Consider the following 24,640-nt stretch of genomic DNA (forward strand, 5'->3'; position numbering starts at 1 on the left):
TATTATTTATTTGCATGCAAGCAGCAGTGGGATTGTACTTTATAGTGTTAACAGCACATAGTGTTTATCAGCTCTTCAGTGTTTGGCAGCCAGTTTAACAGGATAAATATGGGATGTAAACACTTTCCCGACACAAAAAGCATAGTAAGTGAATTTTAGGGAACGCAACGGAAGGCAGAGAGTGGAGCAGTCCAGAGTGTGCCAAAGTGTTTGGTTGGAACAGCTCCCAGCTACTGACTGTGGCCACCCTCAGGGTGCCCTACCCAGGCCAGGGACACACACTGTCCCCCCACAGAGCTGCAAAGAGAGTGGCACCCCCTTTTACATTGAGCCCTTCTCCTTGGAAAGGACAGGCTCAAAACCCTGTAGATCTGCTTTGTGCATCTCTGTGGCATCCAAATCAGAAAACCTGTTTGCACCCAAATTCCTCGATGGTCATCTGCAGAAGACTCTATCCACTTACTCAAGATTTGTGACTGCCATGCCACACATTATCTGCCTCTGAAAAAAGATGCTGCTGTCCACTTCCAGATTCCAAAGGTGCATCTCAATGGGAGTAACTGCCACCTTCAGTTCCAATAATGAGGTTCAAATCAAACCAGATCTAAAATCTATGTTAGATGCATGCATTTTAGATATAAAGTTCATTTATATGCACAAAGAATTCAGAATACAGCAAGAATTAACTTCAGAGTGAAGAGCACTTCATCATAAAATTGTGCTTTTCACTTGCATATACAACTGCTAAATAATATTGACCATCATACTCTAGTAAATACATGTAACTTTTCAGAAGAAAAATGGGACTTAAACTTTATTTAGGTATATGAATATTTTAATAAAACTCAACTTATTGTTTTTCAAGTCTTTGTTAAAGAAAAGTGTTCTGTTTCCAGCAGTTCTGTGGAATTCCACTCACAGCTAACATGGGACTTCTTAATCACATTTTAATCCATAGGCATGACAAACCTTTTCCTTTCTTTGAGGAAATGGTGTGAATGATTTTCTTTTTTCATTTTTTTCTTTTTGTGGCTTTTTGGTTGTTTGGCGCTTTTTTACTTCAAGGTAAAGCCAGATATCTGCAAAACTTAAATCTATAGCTCCCTGAACAGACAGAATATTCAGAAGGCTTAATAAAATTCACATGTGGCTTGTTATTGCAGCTGCATATCAAAAGCAAAAATAAGGTATTGACTGGTTCTGCTCAAAATAGCAGCTGCTGGAACTCTTTATTAAAATAAACCTGTTGATTATCAAAGAGAGAAAAATTACAGATGATGTAATTTACCATAAGCAATAAATGCCACTACGTATTTTGATATCCCTTTGCCTAATTCAAAATGCAGATTCCTTTATTGTTCCTCCATAAGGTCCAGGACTTTGAATTGTCCTTTCTGCAGGAAGTTCTGGTCCTGGAGAATTTGTGTCTTCAGTGTACAGCCCTCGGTGTGTGCTCACAGGAGTAACATGTAAGCAGAGCAAGGACTGCATACAAAAACACCCTCTTAGGCCCCTGAATATATTTCCTTTCAAAATGCACTTTTCCCATACTTTAAATATGGATTTGTTTAAAAGTTTTAGTGGAAAGGAATGCCTTTCACAAAACAAATTGGTAGGATCCTACAGGTCGCATTTACATTCCTCCTTTTACACTTATAAAAACCCCAGAGCAGTAGGACTGAAAAAATAAGAGAGCCCTCTGCAAACTGTCAGGAACCAAGGGGTGGATCAATACAGAGGGAAAAAGTGGAACAAGAGCAAAAAATGTATTGGGGTAGGAAGAAAAACACAGGCAAATTAGAGAAAGCAATAATTATTTCACTGACCTTCTCATGGGTCTTGGTTTGCTCAGAACCTGCCTGGATCATTTTCCATCGGGAATGACAAATGTGTGGCTGAAGGAGCACAGAAGGGACCCACTTCTGTGATAACTGTGCCTGGAAGTCTTCAAAACTGTGATTAAAGACTTGAGAGGCTTCAGTGGGGCCGGGTTTGTGGAGTCAGCTTCTCGGGTAAAACTCCTGTTTTTATCCAGGGTACAGAGGGTTGAACCTGGATCACAGCTTAGTTGTGGGTTTTATGGCCTGATCAAATACCCCACATCATCTTTGGAAGAAAAAGCCCTCAATGACCTGCTCTCTCTGCTCTCTACAAATCTGGCTTGCTGGAAAAAAAAATTAATAATAATAAAAAAGGTGTTTCAAATGCACCTGAGGAAAAAGCCATGCTTTCCCAAACATGCTCAAGTCTCTCTGCAACCAGTTACTGCTGGCAGAGGCTCACACAGCTGCTCAAGGGGAGCCTTCCAAGCTGGGCACTGCCAGCACAGAGAGCAGAAACTGGGAAAACAGCACCTCTACACTGCTCCAGCTATGGCTGGGAGGGACATCTGTGGGTAGCCCAAGTGATTTAGGGGGCTAATACTCACAAGTGGCAACAGACTGTAGTAAAAACCCATGAAATTGGAAATTAATGAGAGCTGGGCACCTACGTGTCCAAATGGCTCCAGAAGAGCAGGGCTTGCAAATTTTCAGAAACGTTACCCCCAGGCCTTGTTGTGCATCTCTGCACAACCAAGCACCAAGCTGGGCACCGTGTCTTGGTGCAGGGATACAAACCACAGCAAAAGAATTCAGTTAATGGACGTGAAAAAAAAGCAATTGTTATAACAAGATTCTCAACCAGGAAAGAGGTAAGAAAATCATACTATGCAGTACAGGAAAGGGTATTTAACAGGTGGCCAACTTATTAGAGAAGCATTGGATTTTGCAGAGTCTTCCCTCCTGTGTGCCCCTGGCCAGCTCCTGCTGCACAAACACACACCGAACCTGCCCAGCAGATACACCCAGGAGATCACCACAAGCCAGCAAGGGATGAGTCAGGAAGTTTCCTGCCACTTCCTGCTCTTTCTCATTTCCCTGGCCTTAAAATGAGTGATTTTGGGTTGGGCTCAGTTAAATTTCAGTCTGTGTTTAAAACAAGCCCACATGCAAAAATTAATGTACCTCAGATTTCCTTTCTAATTTCTTTCCTTAATACCGAACTCTGAAGTCCTACACGTTTCACTTGACAAAGCCATTAATTCAGTAATTTCACATAATTAAATCGAGGAAAGCAGAGTATTTAAATTGGAGCTAAGTGAAATATACTTCTGTGCAGCTCATGCTGTTAGAATTGTGCTGCATGCTATTCTGCTGCTGCTCATTTATTAATTTAGGATCGGCTGAAACGTGACACTGTGTAATAAGGAATTCACTGGTTTCAACAGTATTAGATATTAAAAAAAATTAAAAATCACAGAGGACAATGTATCAAGCACCAAATGAAATAAATTAATCGCTTTGAATGAGCCCTTAGCTGAGCACTTCTGCACCCAGCTGAAACTGGCATCCAGGTTTGCACTTTCCCTGTAATAAATAATTTCTGAATAAAGGTTTTCAGCTGTTTATCCCTGGAATAAGCAGTGAGCTGCACTAGTCCTCCAGTCTGGTGACCCTTTTAGCAATGATAACACTTTTTTCTCTAATATCTTTCTGCATTTTTTCTTCTAGCCCTATGTGGTAAAGAAAAAAGTGTGAAAAAACATTTAGAAGACTTAAAGCTAAAATGACTTTAAAGTTGGGTCTCCCTCAGCCCCTCCTCTCACTCAGCAGCTCCTGAGTGTCAGAGCAGGAGAAAGAAGTATGTACACAGCGCCAGGAACTGGAAGAGCCCTTGGACCTACCATGAGAATGATGGATGGCAAAAAAGAATAAAAAGGACAGATAAAACTTGAAGTTCATCTTTTTTGCTGGCAAATGAGTAATAAAGGTGAAGAAATTAAGATGGCAAATAATCCAAATAGTGGAAATACTTTAAGTAATTAACAAAGTCTCTCCAGAATACGGTGGTGTTGGTTTTGTTGGTTTTTTTCCATCAGTGCTTTCTGCTTCTCAAATTTCTCATGAATTACCTTAATTGGGCTTTTCCAGGTAGGCTGGAAGTTCCTCTACTTCTTCCTGGCCTCGAAGGACACCTGTGAGAGGGGCAGCTCTGGCCTGCTCATGATAGCCTTCACCAGATACTGCTCATAATGAGCTGCTCCCACTAATGAAAAGGGGGGGGCTAGGGGGAGATATTGTTTCTGTTGTAATTAAGCTTGTGAAGAGTTTATTTGGAGAGAAATTAGGTTTATTTACATGCTGCTTTGTTGCTGATGAAGCACCAGCTATCTGAGAGAACTTCTAATTAACCCTAATTTAGTTGATGCACTCTTTAGCAGCCCCATTCCCTGTGTACTTTGCCAAGGTAAAAAGTAGTAACCATAACAAAATTATCCTTTTTTTAAAAGGCACTTTTTTGAGGGAACTAGTCCCAACTTTTTTCCTTACATTATGGAATTTTTGTTTTAGTTGCTGGCTGGCAGGAAGATGCACCATTGACAACTTTATTCCACTCCACAGCTTTTTCAGCAGCCTGTGATAGGTGCAGAAAAAGGGGTTAGGGGTTTGCTTTGGACCTTTCTACTGCTCTTACAGCCATCACAGCTAGGAGTCTATTTTTAAACCTCTTCCACTCCCTACATCCTTGGCCAGTTATGCTGTCTGGCTGCAGAGTTCATTAACCAGATACGGTTTTAAATTATTTCATTACAGGATCAAGCTAAAAATCACTTTAACTCTTAGGATGTCTCTTCTTATTTAATAGTTCACTGCTGCTCTTCCAGTGCCTGTGGAGTTGTTTGAAACTCAGAAAGACATTTAAAATACAACAGGCTTACAACCTCTTTACATAAAAAACCCACTAAAAAATCTCCAGTTTTTAAAGAGGAAGAGAAACACCAATTCTTACTTAATTTCACACACACAACACCATGAACACGAAGCAACCACTTTTTGGTATTAAGGGACAAAAAATGAAAGGCAATTTAGCTCTGTTTTACAGAAGCACCTATGCTTTTTCACAATACAGACCCTGAGATTCAAAGAGCATCTGCAGAAGTGATATACCTCGTGTCTTCAATACCACAGCTGTTTACACATGCAGTATAGAAAGACCAAATTTTTTTTTAAAAAAAGTGGATTTCACAACCATCATGTCTGCCAATCTATTACAAACTTGTGCAAGATTTCTGCCTGAAATTCACCTTAATCAGAAAAATTACATTTTTGCTGCACAACCTTTCTTTCATAAGATTATAAACCAAATGCTGCTCTCAGTTATACCTCACTAGCCCTGTTGATTTTCTTTATGCTTCTTGGACGTTACTGTGGAAATTTGGCAATAAATGTATTTTGTTTAATATGAACAAGGAAGAGAAGCCAAATGCTTTTTACACAGAACGTTTCTCATTCATTTAGCAGAATAAATGGTCTTCTGGACTTCTTTGCTTTAAGGTTTAAGCCCACTCTTTCTCAGTTTCAATAATGGACACATATTCTGTAGAAAGTAATGACAGCATTATGAACTGACTATTCTTCTGCAAATATTAAATGAACAGTGCAAAATTGAAATCATCCCATTTGTCACTGAAAGAAGCAGGACAGACTATAGATATCTTTCTTTAATATTGTCAAAATTATGTAGAGGAAGACTTCAATTCAAACCATTGTCTTACAGACTTTTAAGCAAGCTTCATAGTCAGGAAAAGGCACTGATCTTTTTGTTGCTACAGTTGCATCTCCTTGATGTGTCAGCAGGAATGGCCTGACATAGCCCTTCTTGGGAGAATGCTAATTCAAGTCCAAGTTACACATTTCTTTTAACAAAAACCATAAGTGAAATCAAGATGGAACTAATCAGTCTGTCAAAACGATACATTTACAAACCACAAAAACATCTTATTTGAATAAGAAAGAAATAGTTCTCTGATTTGCTTTCTGTGAATGGAAACAACCACTATCTCCATTTGTATTTATTCATCCAACAAAATCAGGGCACAGGAATTTAGTGTCATTTAAGTCACTTATAGCCCCTATCCAAGCTAAATAATACCAATAGGCACAAGTCTACACCATGCCCAGCTCAAGGGGTCCAAAAAGCCTCTCAAGGGAAAACCATCAATTCTCCTCTCAAGAAGAACACAATAGATTAAAATAAAATATACACAGAGGAACAAATCTAAATTTCAAACCCTTCTGAGAAGACTTTTTCTGCCAAGGTGCTTCAGTTGGCCCCAGCTCACTACGCACACAGAGGGACACGACCAGCAAGTGCCTTCCCACCATATTTCTCTCAAATTGAAAATGCTCTCTGGCTTTGGTTCAAACAACAGTCAGAGCCTTAAAACACATACACACACTACATGGAGACGTCACCATGTCAGTGGTTTTCTTTATCCAAGCAAAAACTTCCAACCAATAGGGAAGAAATTTGGGTCTGTCCATTTTATGCTGGCAAATAACTTCCTTCAGAAATGCTGCAGCTTGCAGCACCAAGGCTCTTGGAGGGGAAACTGGGATGAAGTAACATGTGTAATCCCATCACAAGGAAAAAGCACTGTTAAACATCCAAGTTTTCCTCTCGGAGCTTTGATGAGTTTACTAAGAAAATGTATCAGTGGACTCACTGACTAGAACACTCAAGTTTAAGGAAAATCGTGTTTTCTTTAGTCATAACGATGCAATGATATTTCACAGCTCTTAAAAGCACCTTTCCTGTTTGAAACACATAAGTAACACTTGCATATCAGTTTATTTGTAAAACATAAACATCCCCTGTTGCAGGAGCCTGAAACATGAAAGTGCAGAGTGGTGGCTCTCCCCTTGTCTGAGGAGAATTAAGCCTTTACCCAAACATTACACCTACGAATTTCAACCCAGCAACAAAGATATTTTCTATATCTATTTTCTATGGATTTTCTATATCTAGATGATTACATCACTAAAATGTATTGAACAGATTCACTGCAAATGCATCAAAGCTTTCAACAAGACTGGTTATTTTCAGCCAAATTACCAGGCTGATGTTTAAATACCAGTAAGCTGAAGGAGTTCTTGTTTATCTGTCACAAACTACCAACTTATCCTCAAGGAAAGGCCAAGCTAAAACATATACCTCTAAATCCACGCTCTTCAGCAGCATTCAGAGTAATCTCATTCTGACTCACATGTTTACACTTTTACTGCTAATTGATTTACCCCTTCTGAAGGAGTTGCCTTGAACAGGAGGCGTCCCTTCTTCCTCCCCTTACCCCCCCTGCTCCAGCTTCATTACAACCCTGAGCTGTTGCCAAAATGAGATATTGCCTCATTTTTGGTACCATGCCCTTGAAGGCATCTTATTAGAAAAGACCATTTCTTAATTAACATTTTTGATCTTTAATCTATTACACATCCCTTTAATCCCATACGGAGGAGCTTTTGGCCCAATTCCGCGGCATGGCGGTGGGAGGCAATAGACTTGGCAATTTGTGCTGAGGGCTCTCTCCCAGCTGGGCTCCAGCTCGGCCAGCTGCAGGGCTGGCTATGCTCTCACTGGTCAGCAGCAGACATTTGCAGTTATTATTTTATTGCTTTTTTTTTTCTATTTTTTTTTAAATTTATATATATATATATTTCAGAGAGCCACTGCTCAGTAGTAAAGCCAACAGGCAGAATGGCAAGCTTGTGGATGAGATCAGACTTCAGCAAGTGGCTTTCAAGCTCTTAGAATAACCAGCAAAACTCTTAAGTGGGAGATTTAGTGGATCACCAACATGTGAAGTGTTAAAGAAAAGTACAATAGTAAGTCCCTTACATCATTTTACTTGCAAATAATTACAGCAATTACAATGTGCTAACTGGCAATTAACATTACAGGCTTCACAACTCACCAGAATTTTTTAAAACACGCTGTGGCCCTATGTAAATTGTCTCTTTGGTACTTCTGATTTGGTGGCTGTATGAGCTAATGGCTACACATTAGCTCAGCAGATCTCGGAACAGTATTGCCCACGTGCCAGATAATTTAATTAGAGGCTTGATCTTGTCAGAGCTTTATGCAACACACAGACTGCTTCCAAGCAAAGTGTGTGGGTTTTTTTCCTTTCTCTTTAGTGTTTTGTGACTGTCTAATAATTTCTACTAACGAACACCAAAGCTATCCAAGGGAGAAAGGAAGCACGGGTTGTGCCACACACCAACAGGCAGCACTCCAGTCCCAAGTGCAAGGAATTCAAAAATATGTAGAGCAAGACACATTGAGCACCTCTTCCACACACACCCCAGTCTATTGCCAGGTCTCTGCACACATCTATTAAATCTTCATTGTGCTGTTACTCAGCCCCAAGGAAGACAAAGGTCACTTATCTCCAAGTGAGAGCTATAGGGTATCTCAAAGCTCATTATAAATGGTGCCATTTAACAGTTTTCTCACTTGAATTTATACACAACAAATACAAGATTATGAGATGAGCTTGGTTTATTTTGACAGTGACATTGTAATTCCTTGTAGTGAGACTGGAAAAAGGCTACTTTAGACACTAAACAACAGAACATATCTTCTATTACAGCCTTAATTTTTGTTTGCTACACATTTTTATACCACAGTAACAATACTTGGACTCTTGGTCCACGATAAGCCAAACAGCTTAAGACAACATAACCAAAAATACCATAGTAAAGGCTACAAAACTTTTACAAGTCAGGTCAATGTTGAACAAGACCCACTAGAGGTCCCTTCCAACCCAAATGATTCTAGTTTCCTGTACTGAACAAGCAAAGATTTTTTGGATGAAGAATCATAAATTTCATGCATTTCTTCATTGAAGAGTTTCATATCAATGTTCTTACTCAGCGTAGAAGGCAAAGCAGTGCAGCTTGTTCATTCCATTTATTTTTCTTCTTTTACAACCTTGTTTATAAAACCCCATTCTCACGACTGCCACAATTTGTTTTTTTCTTAAGAAGAATGATTACTGGGGATCCACCACTGTGGCATTATATTTTATTGATTTTTCTTGTTTAAGCAACAGGCCAACGTAATATATTCTACTATTCTTGTTCTACATTTATTCAGGCTGGGAGCTTTGAGCTACCAGTTACAACTGCAAAGTATAAACCAGCCAAAGGAGAACAAGTTTCTGTGAAAACCAAAGAAATTGTTCACCAGGAGACTTTTGTTCAACTCTCCAGCTGTCTGCTTTCACAAAGGTAAAACCCACTGCAATCACTTCCTACGGCAGCATGGTTTCAGCTTCCCCCACTCCAACCAGCCAGACAAGGCAGATTTGGAAAAGCAAAGCCACTGACCTGCGGAAATGACTCAAAGCAGGATGGGCTGGCAAGTGCCCATCAATCCTGAAGCCAGAGCCCTTTGGGGAAGGTCAACCTGCAGTATGTGCATGCTGCATAATGCAAAGCAGTGTGGATATGTGGCACAAGGAAGACTTCCCACTAGGTTGGGAGGCTTAATTAGCATTTGCAAAGTGCTTTGAGATCCTACATAAAAATATTTACTGAAATAAGCTCTTGAAAGCACAATTTGCCTGACCATTCTGTCTGCTCAAATCTGCAGATTAGCAAATCCAGAGTGCAGCAGAATTGGATCAATTAGAGACGAGAAGGATTTATCAGGTGATCTTACCCATCCCTCTGCTGATGTAAGACCATTCCTACAGTGTATTTCCAAGTGCTTTGTCCAGTCTAGTCTGTAAATTACCAAAGTAATGGAAGATAATACCAGGCTATTAGATCCCACTACCTGGAAATGTTTCCTGATATTCAGCCTAGCATCTCCTTTGCTTTACCTTAGCCCATTACTCCTAGTTGTGCTCCTGAAAGCTGTTGTAAACAACAGATATAAATTTTGTTTAAAAACACAAAAAATGTTTACCTAATCGCAGCCCTTCACTTGGGCAGCAAGGGAGAACCAGGTGGCACCACTGAAAGAAACAGAGGAAGGGAAGAAGAAGATGGGAAGGCACTATGCTGTGCCTTCCTCTTCTCCAGCACTCACTCCAGCTCAATGTCAGATCCCACATCAGGATTTTCATGCCTGAGGGAGACCAAGCAAGCCCAGGAGAGCCAGGAAGGTTGCTCCTGATGGTCCACCCCTGAAAGTGATTGACTTGCTTCAGTCTGTACTAGGAAATGAAAGTGTGTTACAATCTCCCAGCAGATAAAATGCCAACAGGCACACCTTTAAATAAAAAGCACATTTGTCACAGGGAGAAAAATGCTGGCAAGACATGGATGCAACCCTGGGGAGGTTGGCTGCTGCCCACCCCAGAACATCAATATGCAACCATCCATTCTGGTGGCATGTTTGTGTCCATTTGCTGCCCATTACTAGTCCTGATGCACTGCTGGCGTCCCAGTGCACACCAGTCCTTGGGGCCTTGTCCCCAAGGCCAGGCAGGACTGTGACCCTGCAGAAATCCTCCTTTTTATGGATTGTAGCCTGTAGCAATTAGGAGAGCTGGCTTTAGACACTGGGAAGCTGGGCATCAATGACATGCTGCAATGCACTACACTTGCTCAGCTTCCTTTAAGCACACCAACTTTCCAGTATACATTGTCTTCAAGAAGCCTGGGAAGGGGTGGGTGATGGGTTAGGGGGAGAACTTGACAGCTCACTTTGAAATGAGATTTTCTTTCCTCGCCTCTTGTACCATGGAAATTAATTCTCCTCCTCTGTGCTATCGCTATAATTTTCCCAATTAACATTTTTAATAGTCAGTATTTTCTAGGAAACGCCGGAATACACAGGTGTGTGCTTCTAATTTAAATACTGACACCCATGCTGTGTTCACATCTGAAGATCTCTCCTCCTTGCCGGAGATTCCCTCCCCAAACAAGAGGGGAACACCTGTGGTGCCGCTCCGCCAGAGACGCCTCCGTGGTTTGGCTGTTTCCATGGCACACACCAACAAATCCCATTTTTATCTCCTCCTGCCCCTGGAGGTGCCACAGCTGCAGGATGTTGCCTGGACTTCATGGACCCCCCCAGGAACCTCCCTGTCACTGCAGCCAACAGCTTCCTCTGGCAGCCCCATATCCCAGGAGCCCCAGAGGGCTGGGAGCAGAGATTTGCTCACAGGAAGCCCTTGTGCCTGCAGGTACAGGGTTGTGCTGTGACTCCTACAAATGGAGGGATCTGGGAAGGGTTTATAATTACTTGTATTGTTTCTTTTTTGTACTATCCAGCTGCAAAAATCTTACATCTGCCTAAGATTATCTGAGTATCAGGTACTTTCTGTTCCTTCATCTTCCATTTGATAAAACACTTTCAAAAGTACTTTCTTTAAATATATATATAAATATATATAAATTAGTATTTATCTGCAAAATATTAATGCTAAAAAATAAATTTTATAATTAGGAAATTAGAATTTTTTTTTATTTTCTCTTCTGAAAGAACACATTACAATGTGACATCGTAAAAACCCACACATTACCTAGGAAAATAAAATTTCGACCTATTATAAGTGAGGAATGCAGTAACCTGAGCTGCAAACATTCCAAGCTTTATTTCTTGTTTGCATTTTTCTGGGTTCTGGATGCTTCCAGAGCAGATGTTTAAAATTTTGAGAACTTCAGACTATTCTGACTGGGCTGCATCCCACAGGTCAATGCAGGGACAAGAATGCCATTTTAAAAATCAATACAAGAAAGCCAACCAGCTGAGATCTCACAGTACACTGAAAGAAATATTCAACTGAAAAAAAGTTACCAAAGTCTCAAGTTCTTTGCTAAATTTAAAGACTTATTTCTTTGGAAATCCTTACCCAGTGTAATCAGAATCTTCTCATACTGATTTACTAATGAAATCACCTTCTAGAAGATATCTGAGCTCATGAAGGCACTCAGAACAGGTAATTTCAGAGTACTTGCAAAATAACAGGTTTCTAATGCCCTCAGAATTGTGACTGACCTTTCCAGTGCTCTGCAGCAGAGATCCCAGAATTTCATGTTGTGTTTTTCTGCATTCTGCATTTAGGAGTTAAATGAGACCAATGCATGTAGGAATAGAGAAGAGGAATTTGGTGTCTGTGGAGTCTCCCTCCCCTGAACTCCCTGAATGCCCCTGACACAGCCCATACCCACAGGCAGAGGGCAGGGACAGCTCTGGGAACTGGAACACCACAAGGGACAGGGCACTGTGAGTGTGGTGCCCTTGGTCTTGGGCACCAGGCAGTGCACCATGCAAGCCCAGGGTGCTGGAGGAAAGCTGAGGGGACAAAACAGGCTTCCCAAGGGGAGACGTGAGACAGAAGAACACATTTTCTGTTACTTATCTCAATAAACACAAAGCAGGAAAAAGTTAAGGCAAGAATACTTGCAGCAGTGAGTCTCTGCTTCATGAGACTCCAGCTTTCCCAAGAAGCCAAAATTAAACCCAACTCTACAGAACAGAGGAGAACAGAAACCCTCGGCACTGGGAACAGACAATGCAGCACCAGGATCAGAGGACTGAAAGAGGAGGAGAACAGAGGGAAGAACAGCCAGGAAAGAACAGGCAACACAAGCCCCGAGCAGCAGAGACAGCATTAAAAACACCCCAGCATGGGCTCTGGTAGCCCTGCAGAAAAAATAAGTCTCCAAATTGTGTCAAGATGTTGCTCCTCTAGAGATACCGAGTGAAAATTTTGATTTACATAGCTGGGAGATGCCATGCAAAGCATAAGAGAGAGGAAAAGGAGTGACCACAGGGTGGTTTTCCTTTATTTTGTGGCTCATTTCTGAAAAGCTGCTGCTTCCCCTTTTCTTTCCCCTGAAAAAAGGGAAATTTTAAAAGAAATTGCAGAAGGCAATTAAAAATCTAAAGTAATGTACTGCATAAAAAAAGCACAGGGGAGAAATCTTAACAGAAAAACATCAAATATCTGTGTCCTAAAATGCTGTGTTTTGTTTTCTCTCCCCATGCTGTGCTGTGTTAACATGTCCCTCACACATGTGCCCAGCTGCTGCTGCGAACTCGGTGGCAGGGACAGGAAATTTGGAGCTAATGGGGAAAGCAGGGAATACCAACCTGTAATTTATTTTTATGATTTCTGGAATGTTATAATTGAATTACACTAATGTTATGTGCTAATGGATGGTTGGGCACTGAGAGGCCTTTCCTGTTGCAAACACTCCAAAGAACCCCCACGCTCTGCAAACACTTATGCACGGAGACAGACCCAGTGCCATTTGTCCCCAGCACTCAGGACAAGGTCCACAGTTCCCTATTTCCAAAACTCTTTCTTGATCAGTACATGTAGCTGCAGAGAAAAACAAGACACCTTCAGCTACCTCAAAAGCAGACACAAAAAAATTAGGCTTTTAGGTCTGCAGGCTCCTGAGGAGAAGACAGAATCTGCTCTGTTTGCCCCAGACAATTCAGCCAAGATTCCCTGGGGCCTCACAGTCAGGCTAATGAGAAACTCCCCAGCAACTCCCATATAAAATGCTTTCATAGGTCTTTAAAATGCCTTAAATTCTCTATATATTTAGTAAGACTTTTTACTTCTTTAAAATGTCCCTTGCTGCTCCTCAAGATAATACCCTCGTGATGTATTGCAACAGAAATGCAGCATTGTCTGACCAGACCTTTGTTTTGCAAGTATTGAACCTTATTTTCACATTGGCCTTGAAGAAGCCTGAACCCCTTTTGCAGAGCAGAGGTGGGCACTGGCCTGGCCCCCAGCAGCCCTGCCCAGTCCAACCCCAGTGACACTTTTGGAGTAGGACAGACAGGCTGCAAGGGCTGCACGTGCTGTTGGGGGTGGGGGAAAGGGGGAAGAAGTATTGAGCTACACTGTTCCTCTGGTACAGAAAACATCTCTCCCTCTTCAGCAGCAAAACACGCCTGACCAACTATTTAACAACAAACTAAGTCCTTGGATTAAGAGAGGAAAGGAAAAGCTTTTTTCCTTCCTTTTACATTAAGGAAAAGATGTTTACAAAACCTGAAGAGGAAGGAAATTTGCTATATGCCCATTGTTAAACAGTACTGGTGGACACTCAGATTATTCACCCTGGCACAAGGGCAGCCTTTGCCTCTTCTATGTTTTTTTTGTTTCTCTAAGTTATTATGTACAGCCTTTAAGTTGTTGTTATTTTTAAATAACTAAGCAGCTCCCATGAGCAGCCCTTTGCCCAATGCCATGCTCTGGTCAGGGATGCTCAGGCTGTGCACCCTCAGTACGTGTGAGGAGCAGAGAAGCTCCCCCAGGAGACCCTGAGCTTGGAGCCCTGTGTTTGGCACACCAAGGGCAGATGGTCATCAGAGCCACCTACACCAGACCCATGAGTGCAGACAAAAAAAAAAAAAAAAAAATTCCAGAATAGCTTCTACTGGTTAGATGAACAAAATAAAATACAGCAACAAAAGCTCCTTTTTTCCACACACCTAATAATACACACTTTTTTCTTTACTTACTTACTCCTTTTTTCCACACACTTAATAATATATAATTATTTCACTAGTAGAAAAATATATTTTTAAAAAGTTTCAAGTTTACATTCTACCTGTAACAGCTCTTGCTGTTCTGACATACCACCCAACCCTGGGACCATGACTCCCACAGCCCACAGCAGCTGTGCAGAGTGCAAACAGAATTTTTCAGAAGTCATTTTGTATGTGTTTGCACACACACAGAGATGTACAAACACATACAGGAGAAAGAGGGAGAGAAATATGTTAATTTGAAACATCTGGCAAATGTTTCAGAGTTAACAAGTCCCAGGTTTGGCCTTTGGGTTTTTTTTTTTTCCTTTTGGGGGAGCCAAGGAAGGGGAGGCAATTTTGTCATTTTAGGCCAGGGAAGGAAGGGGCATGAAACAAGAAATTGAAGCTTGTTTTTTCACCCTTTATTGAACTTCAACATCACACTACTGAAGCTAATGCAAACAGGAAGATCATAAAAGAACATAATGAAAGTCTCGCACACTGGGACTGAGGGACTGGTTTCAGTTACTGAATATAGCTGTGGAGCCACACCACACAAGAGCCAGTGACTCCACGCAGCCACACCACCACAAACTTGGGATTTTTAAGCTTTTTCTGTGTTGTTCCTCAATCATATTCCAACCTGCAACTTGTGTCCCATCTACTGCATCCCAACTTGACAGGATACGGAATTACATCTTTATACATGTACAGGATTGACATCTGTAGCTACTAAATGTAAGAAGAAAATTATTAAGAAGAAAATCCCCCAATTAACACACATTTTCCCTAAAGCTGCCGTAAATCATGCATACAATACATTTTCTCCCACATCTGATGTCTTAAATGAGAGCTGTAATTGTGGGAGTAAATGAAGAAAAATGGAGACTCAACTAATTTGGTACAAGCCTTTCACAGTCTGTCTTTAACTTAAGGCACAGTCACCAACACCCACCCCAAGTTAACTCTGCTGTGCACAGAATTTTTTTTTTTTTTTGCCATTGTTTTGAACCATAGCCTATTTTGAATTTAATACACTTCCAGACTTGTGATAGATAACACCGGTAACTCCACTCCAGTGCTGTTTGAGATGAAGGTCAAGCAAGAGAGCCGGCGAGCGCTCTTTTCATGCACCGTTAGCTCCAGGCACAAAGGGGCCTTCGACATCACAGCTGGGGGTTTGCAGCAGCAGCAGCAGCAATATTTGCTATCAAAGACTAGTGAAAACACAAACCCCTCCAAACAGCCAGAGTGCCCAGAGAAGATGCACCCAGTGCCCCAGAAGATGCATGTGAGAGCACAGTGGGTATAAAGAGAAAGGCACAAAGTGCCACACAAAGGCAGTTTGTGCCTTCGAGACCAGACAGATGCTCATTTTGGTGAGAAAGTGTCTCCTGGGAGCCGGGCTCCCCGTGACTCTTACAAAACCCGTCTAACCAGGAATGCAGCACCATTGTTGGTTTTCATATTACTGCTCAGCTTGTCAGCTCTTTTCATATCATTGGTGAGCTTTTAAGAGAATACCATTGCACAGTCCAATGTGGAGAGAGCACAGAAATAGACTTACTGGCTTCAAAATCAAGAATATTCTGAGCATCTCATAAATGTTAAAAATAGACAGCAAAATATCTTTACATGGGGCATAGTGACTGAGATGTGGCTAATTACTTTAAACACAAACTAATCTGACATTTACCCTCATGCTTGTGTTATCAATACATATTACACAGACAAACTTGATTTATTCTGTTCGGTTTCTTGAGCCTCTTTTTATTCAAATTATTGACCTAACATGGATGAACGAGCCTCAGACACATGTTTATTACTGTCAAGCAGACCAAAAGCTTGTTCAAATTTTCAATCTCTCTACCATGGCAATGTACCACTTTTATTCTCCAGTCCTGACAGTACTTTCCAATTTCCTCCGAGAGGAGGAATACACACATTCCAGTTGAGACCGAGGCTTAAAATTCCTATTAAAGCAGCTTTTATGTAATTAGATTGGAATGAATGTGTAACAGTGCCCATTGCAGAAAACTTCAAAGTGGTTATACTGGAGAAATCACAACCCGTTTCAGTGTGCCCACAAGAAGAAAGAATGGGTCTCTGGAGGATAAGAGTATATTAGTCTCTGTGTGTAATAGATTTTATTGACCATATGGAACTGATATAAAAATTGTGTTGCAGTGGGTAGTCTTGGATTTGAGACAGGAATGTGACATACAAAATACAGTTCCTGTTAAAAGCCTGGCAGCTTTCTGGCAGTTTCTGCAATCAGAAGAACCTAAAATATTTACCTGATTGAGTCACTGACGAGTCCCAGGTCAATGCAAAATCTGAAGATTCACCCTCTTCAACTGAAAAAGAAAAAAAATAAGTTGTGATTGCTAAAGCGAACCAATTGGAAAACAAAATCATCAGAAAACTAGGTCCACTATGACATTAAGTATTAAAACAGACTGAAGATTCACCCTCTTCAACTGAAAAAGAAAAAAAATAAGTTGTGATTGCTAAAGCGAACCAATTGGAAAACAAAATCATCAGAAAACTAGGTCCACTATGACATTAAGTATTAAAACAGACTTCTCCACTGCTGGAAAAACAACTTACTGCTTTCTATAAAATAATTCATAAGGTGGAAATTTAGTAAAGAAATTTTTCCTACTTTTAAACCTAAATATAGGATTTGTGTTTGCAGTTTCTCCCTGAATGGGTGGCAGCAAGTTCGTTAAACTTTAATAAATGCTTAAACACCACTACCTGGTAAGTATTCGTATTTGAAATGTTGTACATTCACATCTTGCATGTGTAAAATTGTCATTGTAAATATAGAGGTTGTTTTTGAAATGAATGTTTCAACAGATCATAGTAAAGAACTGTCCTGTGAAGGAAAAATTGCCTGACTTATGCCATCCTAACATCCTAACACATCTGCCATATTCAGAACTCAGTGATATCTTCAGAGATTTTTCAGAATTAAAAAACATTATTTTGATGTATAACCATGTTCTGTGATATGGCAGTCACAAAAAACTGTTTTTAAGGTTTGTTGTTGCTGTGAAGGCTGTCAGAGCCAGTGCTCAGCACTTGTAAGTGACGTAGCTAAAACCTTCTCCCTGTTAAGAATTATGAAAATGCCATTTCATTCTTACATTCTTAATAATAACTAAGAGAACAGCCAAGAGCAAGCCAGGCAAAAAAGTGCCTGATCCTGCTGTTACTGAAATCAGTGCTGGTTATACTAATGTCAGAGTGGGCATTTGAAAGCAGTAACTGCAGAAATTCTTCTTTTGAATTGCAAAAGTTTATCATCATCACCTGCCCACTCTGTCACTCTGACACCGAACAAATTTAAATTATAGGTCTTTATTTTCAATATCATTTACTCCATGCACTGAGCAATCGCTCACCCTTTCATCTACGTTAAGCTGGATTCAAATGTACATTCTATAGAATTCTGCAACTGGAATCCAAACCATATTGCAAAGCCACAAGCACAGCCCCTGTTGACCAGCCATGTATGCTCAGGCCAACCTGCTCCAGTGAATATTTACACTGACATTTGCATCAAAAGAGTCTTGATTTTATGCTTTCCTCACATTTTCCCCCCAGTCCAGTGTGGAATTCTGGCATCAAGTTGATGTTAGTGGTAACATCACATTGCATTAGGAACAGAGAATATAATTTACATAGGCAGTGCCTTGACAAATGTAATTTTATGTCCAAACCATAGAAAAATGTGTGCTCCACAGAATGGCACCACTCAGGTTTTCTTAAATCTGTGTGTTTACTAATGGAGGAACATGAAATTCAGCTATTTCTTTGGAGAAATCATACTTGAGACTTGGCTGTACTTTTTTCAGTGTCTATGTTAGCATAAAGGCCATGTCACATAATATTAAATTCCAAGATGACAGAGGAAAAACAAGAGGCAAAGCTAGAAGCTTATTGAAGCCATTATTGGTCCTATTCCCTGATGGTGGCAGAGCCAGCTTGGCTGGCGTGTGCTCCCTCCTGAGGGCTCACCTACCATTTTGTGTTCTGCAAGCCACCATCTTGTTCCATCCTCACCCATCTCTTAATAGAAAAACTCTGGAGCCATTATCTGAAAAACCATTTCAGTCTTACACAAATGCATGTCTCATTTTAACATCAAAATCTATATACACCTGGGATGGGTTTTTGCTCCAAAACTAAATAAGAGAAGTTGGAAATTCATGTACCTTACACAAAACAGACAAGGGGAATGTTTTAATTTTATTTTATCCTTGACTGCTTTTTGGTTGTTTTGCTTGGAGAGTTCTTTTATATTGCTACTTTTATGCTGAGGTTTTTAAAATTTCTTTACATTTTGTCTTGGAAAGAGAGATTTAAAAAACCCAGTCTGCTAAAAATACATAAGAGATAAATTTGGTCCTAGTCAAGGAGTAGTATATGGATCTACACTGGTCACTGACAATTTTAGCAACACACTGACTTTCATGTTGGTTAAACACCAAAGACTGCTCCAGTCCTTGAGCTGCTCTAGGGCAGCTGGCTCCAGCACGTAACAAAACCACAGTTTTTGGAATCCCTTAAATGAGGGCAAAGGTTTGAATCAGCCTCTGTTGGCATTAATTTGCTTTGCTCCCTAATGACTGAAAAGGGGACAGAGAACATTCACGTGGAGCCAAGGCACTGAAATTCACTTTATATTATTGCAGTCATGGTTTCATGTTCTCCCCCTCTATTTGCACAGACCCACCACAGAGCTGACATACTCCATATCCATGGAAAGAGGAGGCCAGTGGGATGGAGCCTCCTGAGCTTAGGCACAGACACATCGCCCTGCAGCTGCTGCTCACAACTCTACCACCTCCTTTCCCTTTGCTTTTCCACTTTTTCCTTTAACTCTTTTAAGCAAACATCACCTTTCAGAGGTTAAACCATAAGAAAAAGTAGCAGCCAAGTCTATTCCAAGAGGAATTGCAGTATCAACTGACTCAAGCACTTGATCCTCACCTGCCCATCCATCCACCCACCCAGCTAGACAGTGGGCAGAGAGAAACAAGAAGCAAAAGCAGCCACATCCAGAAAAGAAAGACAGAAAGACTATGTCTATACACCCATTAAGAAGCCCCAAAGGTTTGATGGGAAATGGCATCTGTGAAGCTGAAGCAAAAAATAGGTGATCAGGCTTTGTCCCAGACAGCAAGTGCCATTGCAGGGAGACACTAAACTTCATGTGCTTCTGCTCCCTCTCCATAATGGGCATAAAAACAAGAGCTCCAAGGTTCCTCTATGGCTGCCTAATCTTCTGGATATAAATAGTTATTTAAGGAGCCAGCAATTGAAGTGGTGTCACTGCTGGCTTTTCCTCAACCACAGCAGTGAGCAGAAGCCATGGAAGTCAGAAGGAAATATGTTTTCTTCCTCCTAAAGTCAACTTCAACAGCCAAGCTTTTGCATCTGAAATTTGCTCAGTTGCACATGTCTGTTGCTGGAGCTACAGGGAAGCAGGAAGAGGCTTCCCAGGCTGGTTGGAGGTCTGGGGACATGATGCTGTTCACGGAGGGCAGAGGAGTCCCACAGACCCCCATCTGGGGCCAGACTCCCCAAGGATTATCTTAGGACTTGGCAAGCCCTCCCTGGCAGGGCATAGAGGACCCAGAACAGATTTGGTCACTATGGCTGTGAAGGGATTTCCATGTCTCACTACTGAGAACGAAGTCAAAAACACCCTTAGTCTGTAATATTAACCAGAGAATGATTCACTTAAGCTGAATTTTCAGTTTCTTAATATTTTTGTCATCATTCCTTGAAACCTCGGTTGGCTCAGGTGACCATGTATCAATATTCACTGTGTAGATAACGTTACTCGACTTGTGGTAATGGGCAAAACAAAACCAGGGAAGAGATACAAAGAATTCAACACAATCACTCTCAAAATACCCTGCAGAGTAAGAACAACTCCCATTTCATCAGCAGGAAAATATATTTTCTGAGACATGCTAGACATACTCATAACTATCAAAATCAAGGACTAGACATTTTATCTGTGCTAGTTTATCACTCTGAATGTGTGGACACACAAATCCACCAAGGCTGATGTTCAGCATGGGCAGGAGCCACTCACGTGCAGGAAACACTCTGCAGCTTGGGAAAACCACAGGAAACAGCAGCACCATTCAAGACTGAGAACCCTGATTTTCCAAAGCAACTAGAGATCTTGTATCAATTCTTACTACTTTTCAAGAATCCTGATGACAAGATGATAAAGACTCAGCATTTCCTGAAATTTTGGAGGCATTTCATACCAAGAATTGAAAATGACGACAGACAAAATCAGTGATGTTAAGCTGTGGGCAGAATGTTCACAGATGCACTTCACATGGATTTTTGCTGGGTTGGATTCTTCCAAATTTCTTTCACAAACTCAGCCTGTTTTCTGCCCAATTTACATGGGGTGCCTGCACATTAAGCCATGGTTGGACACAGAAGTTTCTATGGATGTACACTCTTGCCCTGATCTCTATTTGCTCTCTCCATCAGAATGATCAGCTTAAAATGCTTTGGAAAAGCATATTTTAACTTCTTCAGTAATACAGAGACAATACAGCAAGAGGACAAAAATTTGATCCCACTCAGCTCCATGTGTCTTTGGCACAACACTCACAGTGCAACACACTGACTAACAGGGAAGGTACACATGACTCTTCCTGCCAAAACCACTATGTAGTTTATTGGAAAAAAAAAAAAATAATAATAAAAAAAAATTTAAAAAAAAAAAAAAAAAATTTCAAAGTACAGTACTCTACCTTGATATCGACACTCACAGCACCCTATTTCTATTTTTAAAGCATTAACTTCTTTTTCTTCTCTTTTGTAAATGATCCATAGTATTTGCCAGCACACAGAGATAAAATACTGCAAATAAAAAGAGACTTTTTTAGCTCCATCCTTCAGGGTGATGATCATGAGATAGTTATAGGAATTTCACCCAAGTGTGTGCCTGCTACAACATCTGTGTCTGCTGAAATCTGGGGACATCTATGAAACTGACACCCTTCAGGAAGGCTGGCTTTGACTTGAAAATAGCCTTGGTCTGGCATTTAGAAATTCTTATTGTTAGTCAGCTCCAAAGATGGTTATGTTTGTGGACTGCCCACCTGAGGCCTGGCACTGGGATCTTTGCTGGCAGTGGAAGGACAAATTTGCCTCCCCTCCCTGTTCTGCCCCAGCACAGGAGGACTCCCTGCTGTCCTGCCTGGAGAAGACCTCTGTTCCACTCCAGCTGACTGTGGGGCCCAAATGCAAGAGCCAGAACAAGCACACAGCCGACACAGGGAAGAACTGTGGGCAACATCACAATACAGCACTCCTGCACATGCCAAATATTTGCATTTTGCCCGCTCTTCTCAGATGTTCTCCAAGGATGCTTATTTAATTGCTAGGTCACGAGTGCTGCAGGCTCAAAGATTTCAGTTCTTTGTGCTCAGAGAAACTTCTGAAAGGATTCAGCCTCCATTCCCCTAAGAGTGAGAACATCTATTTATGGGGCTACCATTACCTGAACTCCATTCACAGTCACAGTGCTTATTTAACACTTTATCACTCCCAGGAAAGAAGTTAACCTTATCAAAGTAAGATGCTTCTGCACCAAATGTTGATTTCTAGATGCAATCAAGCTTTACAAGTGAGCAACAGCCCCTCAGTAATTCAGATGGCATGTGTATGCTCTCTTATCCTATTACACAGGCTTCAAGGACCACAAGGACCAGTTTAACACTTCCCATAATATAAAAACACTATAGTTCTCTAACAAAAAACGTCAGGAACTGAGAGTGTGAGGAACTACTGAGAAATCTAATGGGTTAGAAGCATGTCCCACAGCTGATGGGGGGAACTTTCCTGAATCAGGGCTGTTACCAATCCTGCATTCAGGTTCAGGGCCACTCCCTCACCTGCCAGCAACCTGAGAAAACATCGGGCACAAAATACCTTGAATGCTATTTTTTTAGTGTGGAGGATTTTGTTAGATTTAGTTGGTGACAGAGCTCTCAGATAAACCCAGGAAGTCTCACTGACGCCTGTGTATTAGCTGTAATGTACGTGTCAGGACTCACAGCTTTCCCTCTAGAGAAATACTCCAGCACCAAGCCGCATTGTAAGCCAGTCACACATTAATCACATCTTTTCCTGCCCTAGCTATCAGTACTCACACGCAGAAGCTCCATGATCTTCTCTAATCTTCAGGCTCCTTTGCCACTTTCAGACACAACTCTGTGCTGTCCTAGCCAGCCTTTGCTCCATCCCTCCCATCACATGCAATTACACGCTCCCAAATCAGCCCAGGACACAGAATAGCCCCATCCGACCACCATTCATGTGCCAGGACTCATCCCTCAGCACTGGCACCCTGGGATTTGATACAGTGCTCTTAATCCTGCAAAATGCAGAGCAGCTTCCATTTCCACAAAGTCAAAGGGAGCTGCTGGATGCTCAAAACTTTGTGGATTGGGGATTGTAAGGCAGCCACTTTCCAGCTGCTTGGCATGGCAGGAGCACAAAGGGTGTTAACAACCTTTACACTTTAGATAGCCTGGTATTTTCGGTGTGCACCTAGAGCCCATCCTTTGGAGAGGTGCAGAGAGGTGCTGATACCTCAGAGTGAAAGAGGAGAACACCCTGCCCAGAAAGGGTCAGCCCTGCACAGCCCCGGGAGCTGCCACCACAACTAACAGGGGGAAGGTTTGGAAATGGCTACTCTGAGCACAAACCAGCCAACCCCTCCTGTTCACATCACCTCCCACTTTGCTGTAAGGCTTTTTTTCTCCTCCTTAGATGTTCCCTGATAACATTCTCCATCATATCGGTGAGACAAGAGTCTGGAAAAAAAAAAAAAAAAACCTACAAAAAAATCTGCAGCAGGAGGGAAGCAGCAGCAGGAGAAGCGGCCCCATTTGTTATTAGATGCAGCGGCGCTGCGGCAGAGCTGCAGCCGCTGCCCGGGAGCGCTGCAGGGCGCAGAGCCGGCCCCGAGCCAGGCATCGCCTCCTCAGGAGCCGGGCTGCCCCTCTTTGTCAGCAGCTGGGCCTTTCTCCCGCCTCTGAGCACACAGAAACCTGCACCTTCTGCAGCAGAATAGGAAGTTTGGAGCGGCTTTGCCAGTCGGCTGGGAATAGATGCCTGCGAGTGTATCCCGGCGCAGTTACAGTACCTTGCAGCTGGAAAGGAAAGGGAAGGGAAATCCCCCTGGTGCCTTCCTACCAACACTCAGGGGAGTGAAAAGGTCCCTGGCAGAAGCTGCTGGGTGAGCTTTACACCAGCCACTTGAGCCAATTTAGTCCCCGTGGAAAAGCAACTTCACCAGAACATTCCTCTCAAGTTTCCCCATGTTTACAAGGCGTTTCTGCTTGTTTGTGTGACCATTTCCATTCGGCTTTAGTAACACTTGGCCCTGGTGGTTGGTGGGAAGGAGCACTGGGACACCAGGGCACCCCCAGAGAGGCGATGGTGTGTTCCCTGCCCATGCCCTAAGCCTGGGATGCCCCATGGGAACCGTGCACAGTCCTCGGGCACAATCGCTCCCAGCTCCAGAGCCACCTCCCCGTTCTCTCCTCAGTGAGCAGCTGATCCAGCCATTGGTGGCCCTTGGCCAGAAAGGGTTTTTTCCACCTTAAATAGGGCCGTTATGTATTAGTCCTTTCATGAGCCAGCAGGCCAGGGAATAAGACAAGAGGGTTTACTGACATGGCTTATTTAGCTAGTTCAGAGCCTAAATTTGCACAAGTTCTCTAGCTGCTTTTCTCCAAAGTCAGTAATAGGGCTTGGCAGAGACTGTGGGTTTTGCTGGCAAAGTCAGCCTTTTTGTGTGAAGGAGGGAGGAGTGGGGAAACCCAGACTGCTGTGCTCACTAGGTCAAGGAAAAGAAAAGAGAAAAAAAAAAAAAAAAAAAAAAAAAAAAAAAAAAAGGATGAGACAAATGGGACAGAATTACAAAGGGAAACTGAAAAAAAGATCGTTAGGAACAGAAAAAGATGTGAAGGTGATTAAGGAGAACAAGACAAACAACAAAATAAGGTAGCACTAGCAGGTTTATGCAAAGGAGATCTAATTATGGGTGGCTAAATCCTCCAGGACATTAATATTCCATCGTAATGTGTCTAGTTTCCTCCTTTCCAGACATGGCAGGGAGGAAATGAGAATCACTTAGATACACTGTTTAATGAGCAAATGATGGACGATCACCAAATACAGCCTGCCTGATAAGTATCCATTAGCTTAAACTCGCACAGTAAATCTGTGTGCAGCTAACGGGCCTGCCTCT

The 24,640-nt window shown here is 41.8% G+C and overlaps 1 protein-coding gene across 5 annotated transcripts in view; it reads right to left on the reverse strand.

Moving 5' to 3' along the window:
• Positions 1–24,640, reverse strand: part of ZNF423 (zinc finger protein 423) — a 227,100-nt gene that overhangs the window by 168,803 nt on the left and 33,657 nt on the right. For 3 of the 5 annotated variants that reach the window (XM_083870152.1, XM_083870149.1, XM_083870150.1), the window contains one exon: positions 16,629–16,688. In XM_083870152.1, coding sequence (XP_083726278.1) covers positions 16,629–16,688 — 60 coding nt within the window. Of the gene's footprint in view, positions 1–16,628; positions 16,915–24,640 lie in introns of those variants that run through there. The other 2 variants (XM_083870151.1, XM_083870148.1) reach the window with 1 other exon arrangement.

This window comes from Zosterops lateralis (genome assembly GCF_965231275.1).
Source record: "Zosterops lateralis genome assembly, chromosome: 12".
Taxonomy (NCBI): domain Eukaryota; kingdom Metazoa; phylum Chordata; class Aves; order Passeriformes; family Zosteropidae; genus Zosterops; species Zosterops lateralis.